The 18,561-nt window shown below is 38.4% G+C and overlaps 2 protein-coding genes across 8 annotated transcripts in view; one reads left to right on the top strand and one right to left on the bottom strand.

The window, feature by feature from the left end:
• Positions 1–836: 836 nt before the first annotated feature.
• LOC123513320 overlaps positions 837–18,561 on the bottom strand; it is a 40,194-nt gene continuing 22,469 nt past the window's right edge. The window contains exons 1-6 of one of the 3 annotated variants that reach the window (XM_045270426.1): positions 9,382–9,609; positions 4,583–6,106; positions 4,052–4,191; positions 3,631–3,821; positions 2,728–2,848; positions 837–2,222 (exon numbers count right to left, since the gene is read on the bottom strand). In XM_045270426.1, coding sequence (XP_045126361.1) covers positions 2,139–2,222; positions 2,728–2,848; positions 3,631–3,821; positions 4,052–4,191; positions 4,583–6,089 — 2,043 coding nt within the window. In that variant the 5' untranslated portion in view covers positions 6,090–6,106; positions 9,382–9,609 and the 3' untranslated portion in view covers positions 837–2,138. Of the gene's footprint in view, positions 2,223–2,727; positions 2,849–3,630; positions 3,822–4,051; positions 4,192–4,582; positions 6,107–9,381; positions 9,610–18,561 lie in introns of those variants that run through there. The other 2 variants (XM_045270427.1, XM_045270428.1) reach the window with 2 other exon arrangements.
• Positions 9,873–18,561, top strand: part of LOC123513322 (long-chain fatty acid transport protein 4-like) — a 24,163-nt gene continuing 15,474 nt past the window's right edge. Inside the window, exons 1-2 of one of the 5 annotated variants that reach the window (XM_045270433.1) lie at positions 9,873–10,451; positions 12,393–12,602. In XM_045270433.1, coding sequence (XP_045126368.1) covers positions 12,442–12,602 — 161 coding nt within the window. In that variant the 5' untranslated portion in view covers positions 9,873–10,451; positions 12,393–12,441. Of the gene's footprint in view, positions 10,452–12,025; positions 12,164–12,392; positions 12,603–18,459 lie in introns of those variants that run through there. The other 4 variants (XM_045270434.1, XM_045270436.1, XM_045270435.1 and 1 more) reach the window with 4 other exon arrangements.

Genomic DNA, 18,561 nt, shown 5'->3' with positions numbered 1-18,561 from the left:
TGTCAGAAGCATACAAGAAAATTGTAATTTGTATACTCATAGCTGAGGTGTGTTGTTGCCCTTGTGTTGGCAAAAGAAGTTACCGTGTTATCATAGAAAAGGAAAGAATACACAGAATTTTCTCAAAATATTTCTCAATGCAATGCAGTGTTTGTTGCTATCTCAAGTAACTAGTTGTCTCCAATTTGTCAGACTGCTACTACCTTTTACCAGCACTCTCTTTTCACTTTCGTCCCTGGCACACTAATACTACTGTCAACTTATCCATAATATGCTAAATCTAGAAAGTTTCCCCAACCTGCTACTGATAGGGTATCTATTTTCTTACCAGGCAAGTCACCCTCACAAAATGTAACTTCTTTAATAGTCATGACAATTTCAGTGTAATAATAAAGTGAATCATAATTATTCATAGTACTAATAAGAAAGAATGTTGTCTGTTATTGTGGGAAATTTATTTAAGTAACATAATAGTAATTTTCATATTTTCTTTCTTTGCTTACACTTTCAAGAAAAATGCAATACAATATACAGTCCTCTAAGACATTAAAAAACAATATGTGGTGTGGTGTGATCACAAATTATTAATTGTGTTGACTCTCTCTCATTCCTACTGCTGATGAGTTGCCTTCATCCTTGCTATTTTGAGATCAAGAAATTAGATATGAACACTGAAAATATTTATCTTAATGTTACAATATGAAAAGTATGACATTTAGTCTCAGTTGTCACTCTTTTGTGGGACTCTCAGCCTGGTATACAGTTTGTCCTGGTATATAGTTAGTCAATCAAACCCAAAGAAATAAATGTCATGAGGTAGAAGTATAAGTCATAAGTTTTATCTTCACTTTTAATTCACAGTTAAAAACTGGAAATCTATGAAAAATTAAACTGCAAAAAATATTTATCAACAAAGATATACAGATCTTGCTATTTTAAGACAGATAATGCTACCAAATGAAGGATGGGGTGCTGAAGGTAGAACACTATTAAGTTAAGGGCAGAGCACTGTGCACTAGTCCACTCAGCACAAAGTGATACTCAGAAGATTCAGAGAACTATAAAACAAGAAAAAAGCACACAAAATTATGACTAACTTCAGGAAAAGAAAGCAATCACTAATACGACTATGAAAATGTTAACAAGTAATGGTGAAGTGAGATAAACATTTAATTACACTACTCTTATTATCTTCACTGTAAATGATAAGTAATTTAACTTTCCTGTATATGTAATATAGTGTTACTCCCGTCAGTGCCAAAAAAAAAGACGACAAAATTCTCATTCAGTGTCAGCATCAGGAGAGCAGAACACTGACCTGGGAGCTCAAGACAAACTGACCTCAGCCACACTCACTCATTAAATGCTTTGATATACATGTCACAGTTCAATGACAAGGTATTTTTTTGCAAGTGCCTTCTTGAATTGACTTGCATAAACCAATTGCTCAGAAATGCATACTGTACATGAAGAACATCTTTTCACACAACTGTTAAATTTATACTTTCTGATAAGTGTTCTGTGTGAGTGTACTGAAGGCCACTGTGTCTTGAGTTGCCAGGTCAGGTAACATCCACTCTCCCATGCAACTGGAAACTGGAAATTTTGTCATCTTTGTCATATTTTTTGGTGCGATAATCACGTGAAGACAACTTAAGTTTGTCTCTCTTCTGGGCATGATACAGAATGCATAAGTATGTTAGTCAGGTAAGAAGGAAATCCTGACTGTGTGTGTGTGTGTGTGTGTGTGTGTGTGTGTGTGTGTGTGTGTGTGTGTGTGTGTGTGTGTGTGTGTGTGTGTGTGTGTGTGCACCTTGCTGTTCTAGGGACTCAAACTTTACCTTACTCACTATTGAACAAAGTGCACTAACCACCACATTTTCCTGAGCAGAAATACATAGAAAATAACTTCTGTAAATTTCCTCAATGTGGGTCAGTAGAAACGACAACATTGTCTCATTGCAAGAATAAAACAGAGAGAGTATCCTTCTTTACATATCCTTATATTTTAAGATAGGCTTATGTTACCTACAAAATACAATAACTTTAGCATTTTTAACATTTTTATGTATAACAAAATGCACTTATATTAAGGTTTTGCCAGTATCCTACCTCCATATTAACAGATTCTTCCAGACCTAAAATTCTTCACTATCACTGAAGTATTCATCTCGACTTGCCTCAGAGTCATCAGCACTTGTACTTTCTTGATTTTCTGGAAGCTGAAAGAAAAAAGTGTCAGTAACTTTTTAAAAATAAATAATATCTCAACTTTGAAATTGCATATATCTAAACTACCTATGTATGGAGTATTCTTCACATGTATAGTGGCAGGAGAGCATTTTGTCTTACTGACTTCTCTCCTATGACTAAATGCCTTTGGCCTCTTTCTCATTGGTTGGTGCAATGTTGCATTTCTTACTATCTTCTACTGCTATTTATATGCTCTTCTGATTTTGCTGACTGCACACCTTCCCTCCTCAATCAATCATCCCTTTACCTAGTAAATACTGGAATTCCCTATCTGCTTCTGTATTTTCACTTACCTATGACCTGAATCCATTCAGAGGGAGGTTTCAAGACATTTATCCGATTCTTTTGGCTAACTCTTTTTATTGCATCCGAGAACTGGCACCTAAGTAGGGCCGGCAGTTTTTGTTGCCCCTGGCTGGTTTTCCCATCTTACAAAGAAAACAAATAAATGAATTAAAAAATAAAGATACTTACCTCAAGTGGAGTGAAAGAAAGCTGACGAGATTGGTTTTTGTCAACAGAGTTTCGTATCGGCTTTCGGACAGGCAGGTGTGTTTTGCCCTTCATGAACTGATACACCTGCTGCAAGGCAATTCTGAAAACAATAACAAATCAAAGTATAGTATTAGGTTTTTTGATTCACTGATGACATTAAAACTGCTGTTTCTTGCAAATATAGGAACTGTGATAATTTCCACTATACCACACACGATGTCAATGTGTTGGTTTGTTTTGTGACTCGTATACATGTAAATTGTAAAGTCTTATTTAAGGGGCTAAAGTAGTACAAACTAACAATTAGTTATTAAAATCAATAAAACAGGGAGGAGATTGCCCACAGCTTTAATCATTTTGACGTGACAAGCTATGGGGCAAAGTTCATAGCATGGCTGCAAGTTGGCGCCTAGCCTCCATCAGACTAACACTAATATTAAGACGCATTCTCACCACTGTACCGGTTCCTGGAATTGAATTTTACTAAGTTGAGGAGAACTCAGAAGCCTGGACCAAATGGATATCTCAAAGAAGCTACCTTGGTTATGAAATATGGCTAGTCAGTCCTCTTGGTTTGAAAACCCAGAGATTACCACGTGCCCCTGGCCATCACCATCATTCCCAGCCATGTGAACCACAGATGAGTTATCAGTTACACATGAATATATTAAATAATGCTTTCTGTGACTGTTTGCTGGAAGACAACTGGGTCATACAGTTCCCACAGGGAAAATATTTAACTAGAGTAAGCAAAAGAAAAAAAAAAAATAAATAGATAAATAAAATAAGTAAATAAGAAAATAAGTCAATGAACCAATACAGGTACCAGTACATAATAAAACATATAATCCTCTACACATTATTAAGCACATCTTTTCTTACTTTTTTGTGTGTTGATCCAGGGTTGGGAATGGAGAGTAGGCCAGAGTGGTGGTGGGTGTGAGGGGCTGCAGCTCACCCAGTAAAACTGTTCGAGGTGTAAAGACGGCATCTTGTCTGTCTTCAGTTTCCCCTCTTTTGGGAGTCATGATATGAAGAGTGTCCTCATGTGATGGTGGCAAAAGATTAGTGAACTGGAAGAAGAATCTGCTTTAACTTCAAGTACAAGAAAATCCTACCATATGTGGAAATAGTACTTCAAAAAGCAATTCACTGAAAATTTATCATGTCATTGTACTAGTATTTATAACATATAGAAATATTACTACATAATTCACAATATGATATGTGTGAAATCAATAATAAAGTTAATCCTTCACAAAACAAGGTACATAACAATTCAAGCCTTAATCCAACAGCTCACCTTGTATTTCTTATTTGCAAAAAAGCCGTCATCAATAGCCAAATCACCATCCCTCTGAGTCTCCCTTGCCAGGCATTCTATGTACTTCTCCCTTTGCTGAAGATACTTGAGAGTTCCTTTCTTGGCTGTTATCTTCAAGTCTGGAAATGGACCAAAAAGGCCACAAAATTATGATTAATCACTAATCTTTTTTATTTCCCAATACGTACATATCTCATGTCTGTTCCTTAGAATTGCCCACATGACATCAACACAAGTCTATAGTTTTCAGAACTGTCACCCTGGTGAGCCCCCACTATCTCTCTCTCTCTCTCTCTCTCCTTACCCCATCAAAATGACATGCATACATACTCTGAATCATACCTTATCTATAACCTGCTTTTATGCATATCATGTTATGCTTCACCTGTTCAGCCATTCTAAAATTCACACACACTGCTCTCTTGAATATAATTGGAGTGGTTTATATACTTGCATTTATACCATTTCTATTTCCTTCAACCAAAAGTGGTGTGTTATTATGCTACGTACCCTCAGCATTCTGAACAGCTGGTTGAGTCTTTTCCTTTTTTTCAGTGGTATCGACTGCCATTCCTTTCTTGTTAATTTTCTTGTTTATTTTTTTAAAGTTTTGTGCACTGTCTTTCCCAATGTTAGGATTATTTTTCTCCACTTCACTTTTATTTCCCTGCATGGATGAGATTTTCTTCTCTTCAAGACGCTCCAGTTTCACAATTACTGTTTCTCTCAATTTTTCATCATGTTCATTGTTTTCAATCTGAGTTTGCCTTTTACAGTTTTGTTTTTGCAAGCTTTTCTTGGACTGAGACGTACTGACAGTGCTCCCCTGAGCTTTTGTTTTTTTCTGGTTTCTCTTCATAACAGAGGAACTAAATGGACTATTATCGAACTCATAAAAAGAGTCTTCTCCGTACACAAAGTATGTCTTGCGTTCACGGGCTGATCTTCTCAACTGTTGCACATTAATGTTTTCAGTGTATTCTACATTTTCTTTTGGTTTCTTTCTGTTAATTTCAACTTCCTCACCACTAACAGAAATCTCATTAATATTTTGGGGTTCTGAATTTGTTCTTGATTTATCTCCTGTTTTTTTTGCATCCTTCACTTTGACATCATAAGCAGTGTTTTGTTTGCCTATTCCAGCTGCCATAACCTTTGTTTCTTTTCTTTGTCTACCTTTTGTGGTATTTGCACCCATGGTTGTGTTTTGCTGGTGTATTCCAGCTGCCTCAACTCTCCTCTCTGATGGATATCCTGGGTATTTTCTTGGTCTCCCTCTTGGTCTTTTTTCACCACCCAGTGCAACACGACAACTAGTATTTAAGTCTTCATATCTTACACCAGTATCAGGGTCATGATCATACTCAAAATCTAACAAATGGCTGGCTCTACTTGGATGTGATGACTTTCTAATGAGGGTTGATTCCGGAAGACAATACACTCCTAATATCTCAGAGGACATACTTTCATTTGCTCTTGCTCTTCCTCTTCCTCCTCCTCCTCTTCCTCTTCCTCTTCCTCTCCCTCTTCCCCTTCCCCTTCCTCTCCCTCTTCCTCTGCCTCTTCCTCTTTCTGGAATACTAGTTCTACATCGTTTAGCAGAGTTTGACCTCCCTTCATCGCCAAGATCATTCTCTCTACTATTACATGCAGTGTATAGAAGTGAATTCTTCCTTTTAGTTCCTTGAAGATTCAGTTTGCCATTACTTATGTCCAGCAATGTTCTAGATGCTTCCACTTGTTTCTGATAAGGAAGCATTTCCATTTTTTCTAAACGGACCATTAATTTCTTATGTTGTACTTCTTTGGCCCCTTCATTTTTTCCTGAAATTGTGGAAGACTTGGATTGACAATGCGAGGGATCTTTGACATTCTTCTTCATTCTTGATTTTCTTCTTCGTCCAGATGGGCGATGCAAAACAGAAGGAGCGATGTAGGTAAGCTCTTCTTCAAATGCTGAGACTCCAACAAAAAAATCTTCAAGTGTTATGTTAGTTACATCCAACCTTTCCGTCATGGCTGCTCAACTCGACCCTGAAAGAAAACAATTATACTTAAATTTCCATCTATTCTATTCTCATAAATCAAGAGAGAGAGAAATTTGACTGATTGGTTTAGGTTATGGCGCCACAGGAACACAGTCATATGTCACTGCAATATAAAATTTGAAAACAACAGATTCCAAGTTTTATATACATATATGGTTACTCTATAGAATTAGATCTTGTACTCTAAGCACACCACACTTACACGTTTATTGCCGTTCTTATGTGTACCCTATGTCTGTGAATGTTTTCATGTGCATAAGTACAATGTTCACACAAGAAGGCACTTAAAAATTTGAACAGACTCATTAAGTCTAAGTCCACTGAGTGTCTTATTTCCATCAAACTGAGTCTTGGAACAGCTTTGTATGATGTAGCCATGGGCCTCAGCAATGCAGGCCCTACTATAGTCTTTCCACTCTATGAAGTCCGTTCAGGGTGGGGCAGGTATGGTCATTTACAACTAGCCATGCTGCCAAATCAACCTTCGTATACATGCATCTCTCTCTTATTTATCATCCATGTGGTGTTTGAAAGTGATATTTTATGTATTGCGTGTATAGTAAAGGAAGTTACATAGTACAATGAGTGTCTATGTTTACGATGATAACGACGATTTGCATAAATTCTATGGCATGTGGCAGCGTTTTTTCCCATGTTGCCACGTTGGTGGTGGTGGTGGTGGTGTCCCCTTTCATCTCTCCGCTAGGCGCTGGGTCAAGTCAGGCCAGGCCAGAGTTACCAGGTTGGTGGGTTTCCTGCCAAATGTGGCAGTATATATATATATATATATATATATATATATATATATATATATATATATATATATATATATATATATATATATATATATATATATATATACCCACACACACACACACACACACACACACACACACAAAAGGGGTTTTCTGAAAGTTTGAGAGAAAATGGACCAAAAACTAAGGCACCGGAGTATTACTTATTATTATTCATTTCGACTTTTTTCCACACTACCTAAATAATAATAATAATAATAATAATAATAATAATAATAATAATAATTAGAGAGAGAGAGAGAGAGAGAGAGAGAGAGAGAGAGAGAGAGAGAGAGAGAGAGAGAGAGAGAGAGAGATTAACAGATGGGTGGTGGGTCGGTACTTAATCTGATAATTGGGAGTCGAACTGGCAACGTCGCACTCATGGGAATTCCAGAATGTGCCCTGCCCAGAACGGACTTCATAGAGTGGAAAGACTATAAAAGCCATTTCCTCTCAGCTTCAATTTTTCCTATGCTACTCACATTGCCTGTACAGTGGTAACACTGTTAAAAATACATCTTGCTTGGACAAACATTTCAGATTTTTCAATTATAGTTATAGTCTTCCAAATCTAAACACGGTTTTCTGACTGGGCTCCGCAGGGAATAGTAGGCATTCCAGCGCTGCCACGTTTCACCCAGAATATTCATTTATCGCTCTCTCCCTTTTTCTCCTATACCCGCTCGCTCTCTCTCTCTCTCTCTCTCTCATTGTTATTATTATCATTATTATTGTTTTATTGTTGTCGTAATGATTCTCTCTCTCTCTCTCTCTCTCTCTCTCTCTCTCTCTCTCTCTCTCTCTCTCTCTCTCTCTCTCTCTCTCTCTCTCTCTCCTCATGTCTATATTTAATTTCCATCCTTTTTTTCGCACTGTGTGTGTTTTCTGCCATTTTTAAGGAATACAGGCAGATTTACAATCAATAAATGTGTCAGGCATGGTCTGTCAAGTCAAAACTCCTAAGACAGACGGTTTTAAGTAAAAAAAAAAATATATGCAGCGAGAGCAGAAAAATAGTTTTACTATAATATCTAACTTAGTAAGGGAGTAATCCTATTTCATTGTAAAGTTAATTTGCATACAGTGTGTGTGTGTGAGATAGGTATCTACCACCGTGACATGTGACCTTCTCTCCCACTTTGTCTCTCAGGCAGGCAGCGCCTTGGACAGTACTGAGTGTCTCCGCGTGAATGGAGTTCACAATATCTTATTTTATATACGAAATACATAATTTCTTAGATATTCATTTGTATTGTATTTGGAACACAGTTATTTCCATCCTTATATTCGTACTGTCTGTGTGTGTGTATGTAGGTGAGCGGGTGGGTGGGTGGGTCGGTGGGATAGGTATCTACCACCGTGACATGTGACCCACTTTGTCTCGTAGGCAGGCCGGGCCTTGGACAGTAATGAGTGTTGCCACGTGAATGGAGTTAAAAATATTTCATTTTATATATGAAATACCTCATTTTTTTTAGATATTCATTCTTATTGAAATGCGGACACAGTTATTACACCATTTGTCTTACTAAGGACTATGGTGAACATTCATTGAGATTATAACGTTTTCACAGCAACACTGTTACACATGTCTGCCAGTATTTGGTATTGTGATATGGATTTTGTAAGCGTGGAACGTTAACTTTTGTTTTATTCATTTTCTTTTAATATTTGAAGATACTGAATTTTTGTTTAAGTATTGTATATGCCTCTTACTTATGTACATGGAGCTCTAATTCGATAGTTCACGTAGACTTGGCAGTGCTGGAATGCCTACTATTCCCAAAGGAGACCAGCCAGAAAACCACGTTTAGATTTGGAGGACTATAGACATACTTCCCTTGCCCATTCATCCGCAGGCTCAAATGCCTCACCTCCCACTGTGCAGCCGTAATGGTTGCTGCTAGAACTGCACCTTGACTTACTCGGTTTACACCCACACAGTAACACTGGCCCCATCCCCATTACAATGCCCCTACCCCCATTACACCCACACAGTAACACTGCTCCCACCCCCCAGTACACCACTACACCTCTCACCCCTCTGGTATGTATTAATCCATAGAAGTACTATTCCAGCAGTCTTTATCAGTCAATTATATATTTATAACTCAAAAGGGAAGCGGAGTATGTCGATAGGGGGCAGAGCCTTCCCCTACTAGGTTAAGTTAGAATAGATTAGGGGTTAGGCTTACTTAATTCATGTTAGATTTCACAAGTATTCTAAGGTTTTATTGTTCCAACGTAGCTTAATATGACTGGACTTTTTTTTTTTTTTTTTTAGATGCAAAAATTTGGTCTATTACGGTTTTTCCAAACCAAAAACCTCGCTTTCCAATAGGAAAGAGAGGAAAGGAAGGAAGGCCTTATTCTGCAGCTTTATCATGTACTGACAGGCCTACCAGAAGTAATGCTGCTGGAGTGAATCCCTTCATTGATAAATTGGTAAACAGACGAATCTCACCTACAAATGATTACAAGTTTACCCCTTTTCTGACTCCACGTTTTAAATTCCAGTGCGAAGCCTTGTTTTTATTGTTTCCAGGAATGGATGGAGCCGTGCCAGGTGTGGTGCCACAACTTAGGGTGGCCTGGAGGTGGAGGAAGCAGGAAAGATAACTTGTTTGGTGAAGGTGATAGTCGGGCGTCTTGGAGACTCCTTCCCGCGCCCTCTTGTTTGTTTACCTTTTGATTTTAGCCGCTGAATATTTTTTTTCTAGTGATCAGAATTGTAAATTTTGAGAACCATGCTAACAATGATAACTATTTCTATATAGTGGTAAAGGCAATAATATTTGCAATCGTAAATTTTTGTTTCTCAAATACAGTGAATCTTGTACGTTGTCGAGTATTTAATTTGCCATAGTTATGCAACATCATTCACATAAATATTTATAAGGCAGTGGTCTATAGTCGCTTGCATCTATGGGTCATTTTAATCTTACTCCAAACAATTATTCCAAGGAAAGAAGCCAAATCCACAACAACACGACTCCATGGTGGCTTCCTTTACCTAATCCCTTTGTTCAATGACTAACTGTGCAGTACATGGACTCAGGAAAAGAAACAGGGAAAAACCATGACTCGGGTTAAGACACTACCTACTTTTTATTCCTTATTGTAGTTTTTGTCTTAGTTCCACCGAACACGTGACTCTCAACAGGCCCTTCCATGCCAAACCGAAATAATGAATAGAAATAAGTCTCGGGGAAAAATTTTATTACTTCTCCACTCCAGCATTTCTAATTGAACATTAGGTTAGAAAAAAAAAAAAAAATAGCACCGTCGCAGGGAGATGAGGAGAGGAAGTTGTGTTAGGCGAGGAGGAAGGACGTGGTATCGCGGAAGCTGAGAAGTGGGTCATAGGAAAGGCTGGTAGGAGGTTCAAGGGTCCCGCGCCTCATAATGACTGTGGTGGTGACATTCCCGTGTTTCTTTTAACTACACATGGGCACACTTACACCAAGGATACTGGCAGCCTTCATATAGTCCACCGTGTTTCCGCCTGACGTGTATACCCCTTCAGGCATCCAGGTAAGGAGTTTGTGGTGATGAAAGACTTATTGGTGATGTATTAATTCCAAAGTGTTGGTTTGTAATTAACTACCCTGTTTGTTATTAACCCCTTCATTACTGAAACACATTTTTACCACGATTTTTTTTTTGGGTAGGGTTAGACGATTTTATTTGCATTAGAAGGGCTGAAAGGTTAATGGCCAGTCTTTTTACTATTTTGATCTCCCACATACGTTTCTGAAGCTGTATAAAATCGCTAAATACTAACCAGAATGAATATGAAAACTCGGCTTGGTACTGAAGGGGTTAAGTCAAGAAGAAGCTGTTTTTGGTAGATATGTATAGAAAACAGTGCCAATTTTAGTGACATATGGTATTGACTGTTTTGGTGTTGTTTGGCTGCATTGTGTGGTAGGTTTGTGAAGTCAGTCTGGTGTTGGGGGGTGTTGATGGATCTCTGCTATCTTATCCTCCTCTTCTTCTTCTTCTTATTAATATTTATTATTATTTTTTTTAAGCATTGGGGTATTTACAGTTTGAGGATTAGTAGCTTTGATATTGGTTTTGCAGATTGGGAGAGGGGAAAATAGTTTTTATTATAATTGTTTGTAATAAGTCTGCTTTCCCCACCCAAACCTCCAGACAAACTAGGAGGCATGTGAGGAATCAGCAGGGGTTTTGAGTGGAGGACAAAATTCAGCAAAATATTGATGTTGAAAAGTCTACGGGAACTTACTAAATCCCTTCAATACTGAGACACTTTTTTACCTTGAAATATATGTACAATTAGACTTTTTTTGACATTAAAACGGTCTTTGGAGGTCAAAAGATTAATGGCCACAATCTTCACTATCTTAATTCCTCACTTCAGTTTTCAGAGCAGCAAGTCATTCACTGTAGGTTAACTCAGACATCCCCTCAAGCTGCTTTGCTCATCTCCGCACACAAACACACACACACACACACACACACACACACACACACACACACACACACACACACACACACACACATGGCCCGGTAGCTCAGTGGTTAGAGCGCTGGCTTCACAAGCCAGAGGACCGAGGTTTGATTCCCCGGCCGGGTGAAGATATTTGGGTGTGTCTCCTGTCACGTGTAGCCCCTGTTCACCTAGCAGTGAGTAGGTACAGGATGTAAATCGAGGAGTTGTGATCTTGTTGTCCCGGTGTGTGGTGTGTGCCTGGTCTCAGGCCTATCCGAAGATCGGAAACAATGAGCTCTGAGCTCGTTCCGTAGTGTAACGTCTGGCTGTCTCGTCAGAGACTGCAGCAGATCAAACAGTGAATTACACACACACACACACTCAATATTAATTTTTTTCCTGCAATTTATGTTTTATTTATTTATTTATTTTTTCATATTTGAGTTAAAAAGTATAACTATTTGATTTTTGTTGTTGTAATAAATTATACATGAGTAGTGATATGGGTGGTGTTATATTTTAGGAGGGAACCGTAGTTGAAATTCATATTATTTGATAAGCATACTCTCTCTCTCTCTCTCTCTCTCTCTCTCTCTCTCTCTCTCTCTCTCTCTCTCTCTCTCTCTCTCTCTCTCTCTCTCACACTGATAGTGAATGCTGTTGTGATAAGACTGAGTGCAGTTATAACTGATTGGCCGAAGGGAACACAGACAGTCAAGAATTGAACCGCAGGCCAAGAGCTCTCGGTCCTCAGACTCACATGTGTGCAAACAGTGTCCACAAACATGTAACTTTATTATTAGTGAATATATCATGGTTTATGTTTCAATTAATGGAATTGATTCTTATCAGAATTAATTTTCAATACAGTTTCTACAGTTTATCCTGTTTATTATAGCATATAACTTCATGACAAGTTATTGCATTGGTTATGAGAAGGAATTGAGTACTTTTCTTTAAAAATATTAGAAAGTGTACTAAAAACTAATTAAATTTTTTGCTCTTTTCACTTCAAGCTTTATTGGTTGAGGTCTGCTTTGAAAACGAGGGCAAGACAGAGACAAAATGTGGCCTTCTGCTATAGCTGTTGGGGTGACCAGTGTCCTTTGGTATGCCATCAACCTTAACATCTACCTTGTGATAGCAATCTGCTCAGCTTTGTACATCAGCCTTGGAGGATCCCTAACCATCTGGCAGATATACAAAACTTTTCCAAGAGATTTCAAGTAAGTGAAAATGCTTTTAATGTTTATTGGTAATTGAAATGTGATAGAGACAAGCCTTTTATAAGTACCAGCAGTACCACTCATTATGCATTCTTTATCAAGAGTGAGAGGCTTACAGGTATGTAGTTCTGTGTCTTATGCTGCATGGATAGTGCCTAATTTTTTATTAGTATTTGATGTACAGAAAAATAGATAAGTTAACTATCTGTTTGTTTTATGATAAATTATTACTAATTAGTAAGTGTTCTTTTGGTATATTTTATGGTGTTATTTTTCAAAGATAGCTGATGTTTCTTGGACTGTTTGGTGAACTAAGAATATTTGGAATTGTAGATACAAACTGAAATATTTTTTTAGAGATGTAAATTGCTAGAGGGCTTCCACTTAACAAAGGAAGTGAATGACATGACAAACAGTTTAGTTACACAAAAATGTTGTCTGCCACGGGTAGTTATGCTCTCTTTTTTGCTCTCACATAGTATCATTGCCATTTCATATAATTTTCATAGTTTTTCTGTCTCAGATAGAACATAACATAGATATGAAATATAAGATGAGCAGTTTCAACTTTGCAAATTACAACTTGCACATGTGTGATGTGTGGTTTAACACATCCCTTAAACATTTTGGGCTGGCCTTTCGCTGTGGTGGAATGATACAGGATGATGATGCTGATGATGATGTTTGCTGAGATACTGTCAGGCATTGAAATTTGTTGTTGCAAAAATAAAGTTTATTTTCAGAAGCAATCATGACAGTGATTAAATAATTATGATTCAAGTGAGTCTGAATAGTTTTGTATTTAGTGATCTATGATCTGTCATCCTGCCAGGCTCACACTCTCCACCTTTCACTCTGAGGAAGTGTATCTTGCACTGCTATGAACTCACATGTTTTTACAGTAATGGAGGTCACAGTTGCCTTCCTATGGTCTGTTATGCTATTGCTTATGTCTTTAAAAACTCATATTGAGGCATAAAATTTTAGATCATACACTATCATCATTCATAAAGACATGGAGTAAGTGTCAGCGTTTTTTAATGAAATTCATAAACCAGGAAAAGTGATGATAACTTGGAGGTCACTCTGGTCATGGTTATGCATCATGTCTAGTAAACACAAGTTCAGAGGTTCAGGAGCAGTGATAGGGGAGTTAACTAAGTGTCTGCCCTTTGCCCTGGACTGCTGATGCCTCCTTATCAGTTTCCTCCACAGATGAGTGGGATGTTTGAAGTGGTTTCTTATCTGCCCCGGTTTTGATCTCTCATGTTATCAACACGGACCACTTCTTAAATGCATCTTGAAAAATGGATATGTTGGTAGTATTTGTGTCAATTTAGTTATAATAGTAGTATTGCACAGAAATTGTGTGAAGTTTATGCTATCATGTCAGTGTCTCTTGGCCAGATCAAGTAACATTGTGGAAAGCATATCTTTCCATCACTTTAGATATGTACACTTTTATTTTGTGTTTGTACCATGTTTGGTTATCATCCCTCACAAGGGGTTTCTTTTTCTCTCATATCTTTGTGAACGTCATGACTCTCTCTCTCTCTCTCTCTCTCTCTCTCTCTCTCTCTCTCTCTCTCTCTCTCTCTCTCTCTCTCTCTCTCTCTCTCTGGCTTGGGTTTTTAATGTTAATGTTAGCAAATACCAACAGCAAACCCCACATCGTACTTCCTTTTATTAACATTGCAAAAGAGCTGTTTTTAAACATTACGTGGTGTTAGTGAATGCAAGCACCAACATTAGGGTTGCCTTATATTAACTATAAAAATTCTGGACATCTTCACTAACACCTGAAAACATGTAAATCAATTTTAAAAAAAACTTGATTTATTTACTTTGGCTGGCAGATTTTTCATGGAGATTCATAGATAAAATGTGAAGACTTATTCCATCGCTTAGCTATTACCCACATGAGAGGACATCAGTACAAAATTTTCCGTGTTCACTCTCATTTATATATTAGAACAGTGGTTCCTAACTGGGGGGGTCATGTCCTCCATGGGAACCATAGCAACAATTTGGGGTGACCATGGTGAGCTATTGCAAATCATATATTTCTAAATACTACTTTGAAAATCTGAATTAAAAATGCATCACTGTCTTGACAGAAGATGATTTTCTTTTAATTGATTGCTTTGGTAAAATAAAATTTAAAAAAGTTGGGTAATATTGTTATGAATGTATGTGTATGTGTGCATGTATGTGTGCAAAATTGTAATTGTATATATATATATATATATATATATATATATATATATATATATATATATATATATATATATATATATAGAGAGAGAGAGAGAGAGAGAGAGAGAGAGAGAGAGAGAGAGAGAGAGATAAACAAAAACACACACACACACACACACACACACACACACACACACACACACACACACACACACACACACACACACACACACACACACACACCACCACCACCACCACCACCACCACCCACCACCACACCTAGTACCCTGACTCGCCATCCCCCGTCTACCCCTGCCTGCCCTCCCCTTCACCCAGCAGCCAAGTGATTTAGGCTATTTTCGAGTGCTTTGCAGATGTTTGTAGGTGTTTTAAGGGTTTGCTGCGTTGGAGTAGGTGGAAGAGGTGGAGGTGGAGGGGTGGGGAGGAATATGGTAGGGAAGGAGAGAGGAGGTGGAGGTGGTGAAAAAAGGTGCAAAAAAAAATAAATAAATAAATACTTTGGCTTTGCATCACAATTTCTTCTCATTTGTTATTGGATTTTGCATGGTTTTTGTATTTTATTTATTGATAGGAATGTAAATCAGTTTATAACCCGTTAAAAAATCGTATCTAACGTTTTTTTTTTTTTTTTTTTGTTTAAGTAACACTTTCGGCATCCTATAATTTTCACTTTTTCTAACTAACATGTCTAGAATTGTTTTGGTGTTTGATATAAGACTTACAAAATATGAAAAACATGATACAAGTAATAATATTATATAACATTTAGTTTAACTATACGTATTTTCAAATTCAAAAATTTTTAACTACCAAAATAATAAAATAAAAAATTCTTTATACGTCCAGGAATCTGTGTTTTCTTTATTTCGCTGGAAAGCAAAAACATTTTGTAATTGAAAAATGTAGTACAATGTAGTGTGGCTGTTCTTTCCTTTTCAACATTATGAGGTGTTTTTGGCACCGTTGTATTCATATACAGACCGTTCATTGGACATCGTTTTGTAAACAAACCACTCGGTAACGTTATTATATTTTGAATATTAGTTAAAGTATTTGTTGCGTCTAAAAGTGCAATGCATTTCTGCCTGGGCACCTTTTTTCTTTTCGCGATTTTTAAAATGAATTACGTACGTAAATATTGGTCCACAGGGGCACCTTAGCCGTGCCTTTGCCGCAGATAAGTCCACCTGTGTTTACCTCTAGTTTCCTGTGTTTCCAGACCCAGAGAGTAAAGCAAAGACAGAATTAACCACCAAACTAGATAAATAGCCATTACTATGTTAAATTAGGCGATAGTTATCTATAACCCTATTCAAACCGCACGGCGCCCACCAAGAGCTGGACCAAGACCCCGCATCACCAACCTCCGTCCTTCCCCGTGTCAACTCGTCAACATTTCCTTAACTTCTCAGTTTTTCCGGGGCATTTACCGTTGTTTCCCACCTGTAATGCATAAAATGTAGTGACAGGAGGAAATGAAGATTGGAAATGTGTGAGGGAGTATAGTAATATTACCTACCAACAGCAGCAGCAGCAATTTTTTTGTGTGTGTGTGTGTGTTTCACTGTTTGATCTGCTGCAGTCTCTGACGAGACAGCCAGACGTTACCCTACGGAACGAGCTCAGAGCTCATTATTTCCGATCTTCGGATAGGCCTGAGACCAGGCACACACCACACACCGGGACAACAAGGTCACAACTCCTCGATTTACATCCCGTACCTACTCACTGTTAGGTGAACAGGGGCTACACGTGAAAGGAGACACACCCAAATATCTTCACCCGGCCGGGGAATTTAACTCCGGTCCTCTGGCTTGTGAAGCCAGCGCTCTAACCACTGAGCTACCGGGTGTGTGTGTGTGTGTTTACCTATTTGTATTTACCTATTTGTGTATTACAGGGCTCGAGCTAGGCTCTGTGTGTGTGTGTGTGTGTGTGTGTGTGTGTGTGTGTGTGCGTGCTAGAACTGAGCTGTGCCTTGAGGCGGCCAGAATATAGTGAGTGGGTGACATTCTAGCGACTGGCGGGTGTCACTGTCAGGTCGGTGGTGGTGTTTAGGCCGCGGACAGACCGCTTCAATGTGTATAGCCCCCGTACTGTTCACACCCTCTGTTAATCCGTAAGCTGTGAGTGATATTTCTGCTACAACTGTATGCTGTTATTATTTTTTTTATGTAAGATAGGAAAGCTGGACAAGGGCAACATAAAGAGTGAATAAAAAAAGGTCCACTTAATTGTTAAGCCCCTTATTTTTATTTGTATATTGTTTTATTTTATTTTTTTATGTAGGGAAGAGGGCCAGCCAAGGGCATAAAAAAGATGAAAAAAAAGCCCCACTTGACTCTACAGAGAGGAGAAACGTCAGCCAAAATTAGGGAGCAAATGCCTCGATACCTTCCTCTTAATTAAAAGACAGGTCGTAGGAAGTCGGAAATACACCTTATATGGGGTAGAGAAGCGGTTGTGGTGAGTGACTTATGAGGATATGATCGGTGAGTGATTTGTGTGGACACGAGTGCAGAGTGCAGAGTGATCATCAAGGCACATAAAGAAGGAAACTGCGAAAGGCCGGTTATTTTATTCTACATTGGGCAGCACCTGTGTCAATCGTGTTAGCCTTCTTGACACTAACCATAGCATGTTGTCGCTGCCCGCATGACTATATAGGCCTATTCCACTCATCCACCAGTTTCTATCAATCGTACTTGAGTGATGGTAAAAAAGAAATAAACAAATAAGTATAAGAAGAATTCGTGCGTGATGTAGCTATATAGACTTTCTCTTTAAAACTCGTCAGACCACCTCCACAATTATCCGTCTTCCAGCGTCACTCTTCCTCAACCCCGTCTTGTTCTCCTCGTCCCAGAGATGACCCAAGTGTGCATTTCCTTTATTATTTTTTTCGCTTCCTCTCTGATGATGGTTTTGTGAGGGATGATTTAATGTTTGTTGTTATGTTGACGTAGTGCGTTTGCTTACTGGTTGCATATGGAGATAGTCATAAAAACGTAAGCGGTTGTTGAAGAGAATGAAAGAGAATTAGAATGTTTATGATGTCGAACACCGAAGTATACAGTACAATACATTATATTTTATACATACATCCTGATGTAAGAGTGGTATATTTGTTTTGGGAATTTAGGTCGTTTATCTCTTCTAAACTTGTATGTATCTGGAAGCTGGAAGGTATGGAATGTTTATCCTTACCCATCCCCCTACCTCTCCTTACCCACCCCCTACCTCCACCATCCTAACCCCACAACCCTACCCCCACTGTTGACCTTCACATATCACAGCCTCACCTTCCCCCCCACCTTTCCCCCCTCCTTACTCTACCTAACCTTAGCCCAAAGATCTTGTATATTCTTTGCCTTAGCCTCGACATCCTATCACTACACCCTGTTCTTTCTTACTTCCTGACCAACTCTAGCATTCACTCACGCTCACATACGACATAATATACGAGAGAGAGAGAGAGAGAGAGAGAGAGAGAGAGAGACCAGCTGGGTGACCAGCAGCCGACCGAGGTGAATTACATACGACATAGAATATGAGAGAGAGAGAGAGAGAGAGAGAGAGAGAGAGAGAGAGAGAGAGAGAATCCTTTACATCCGTCTTGAGATTTCGCAGGTCACAATGAGAAGGCTGTTCCTGGTTTGTGTATTGTCGGATGGGCAGTAATTCACACCGACGCCTCAAACAGCAGTGTAACGTAGTAATTCTAATGGTGGTGACTGCATTA

The sequence above is a fragment of the Portunus trituberculatus genome, chromosome 35, assembly GCF_017591435.1.
Source record: "Portunus trituberculatus isolate SZX2019 chromosome 35, ASM1759143v1, whole genome shotgun sequence".
Classification (NCBI taxonomy): Eukaryota; Metazoa; Arthropoda; class Malacostraca; order Decapoda; family Portunidae; genus Portunus; species Portunus trituberculatus.
The sequence above is the reverse complement of the archived record's forward strand: the minus strand, read 5'-3'. Positions and strand labels throughout refer to the sequence as shown.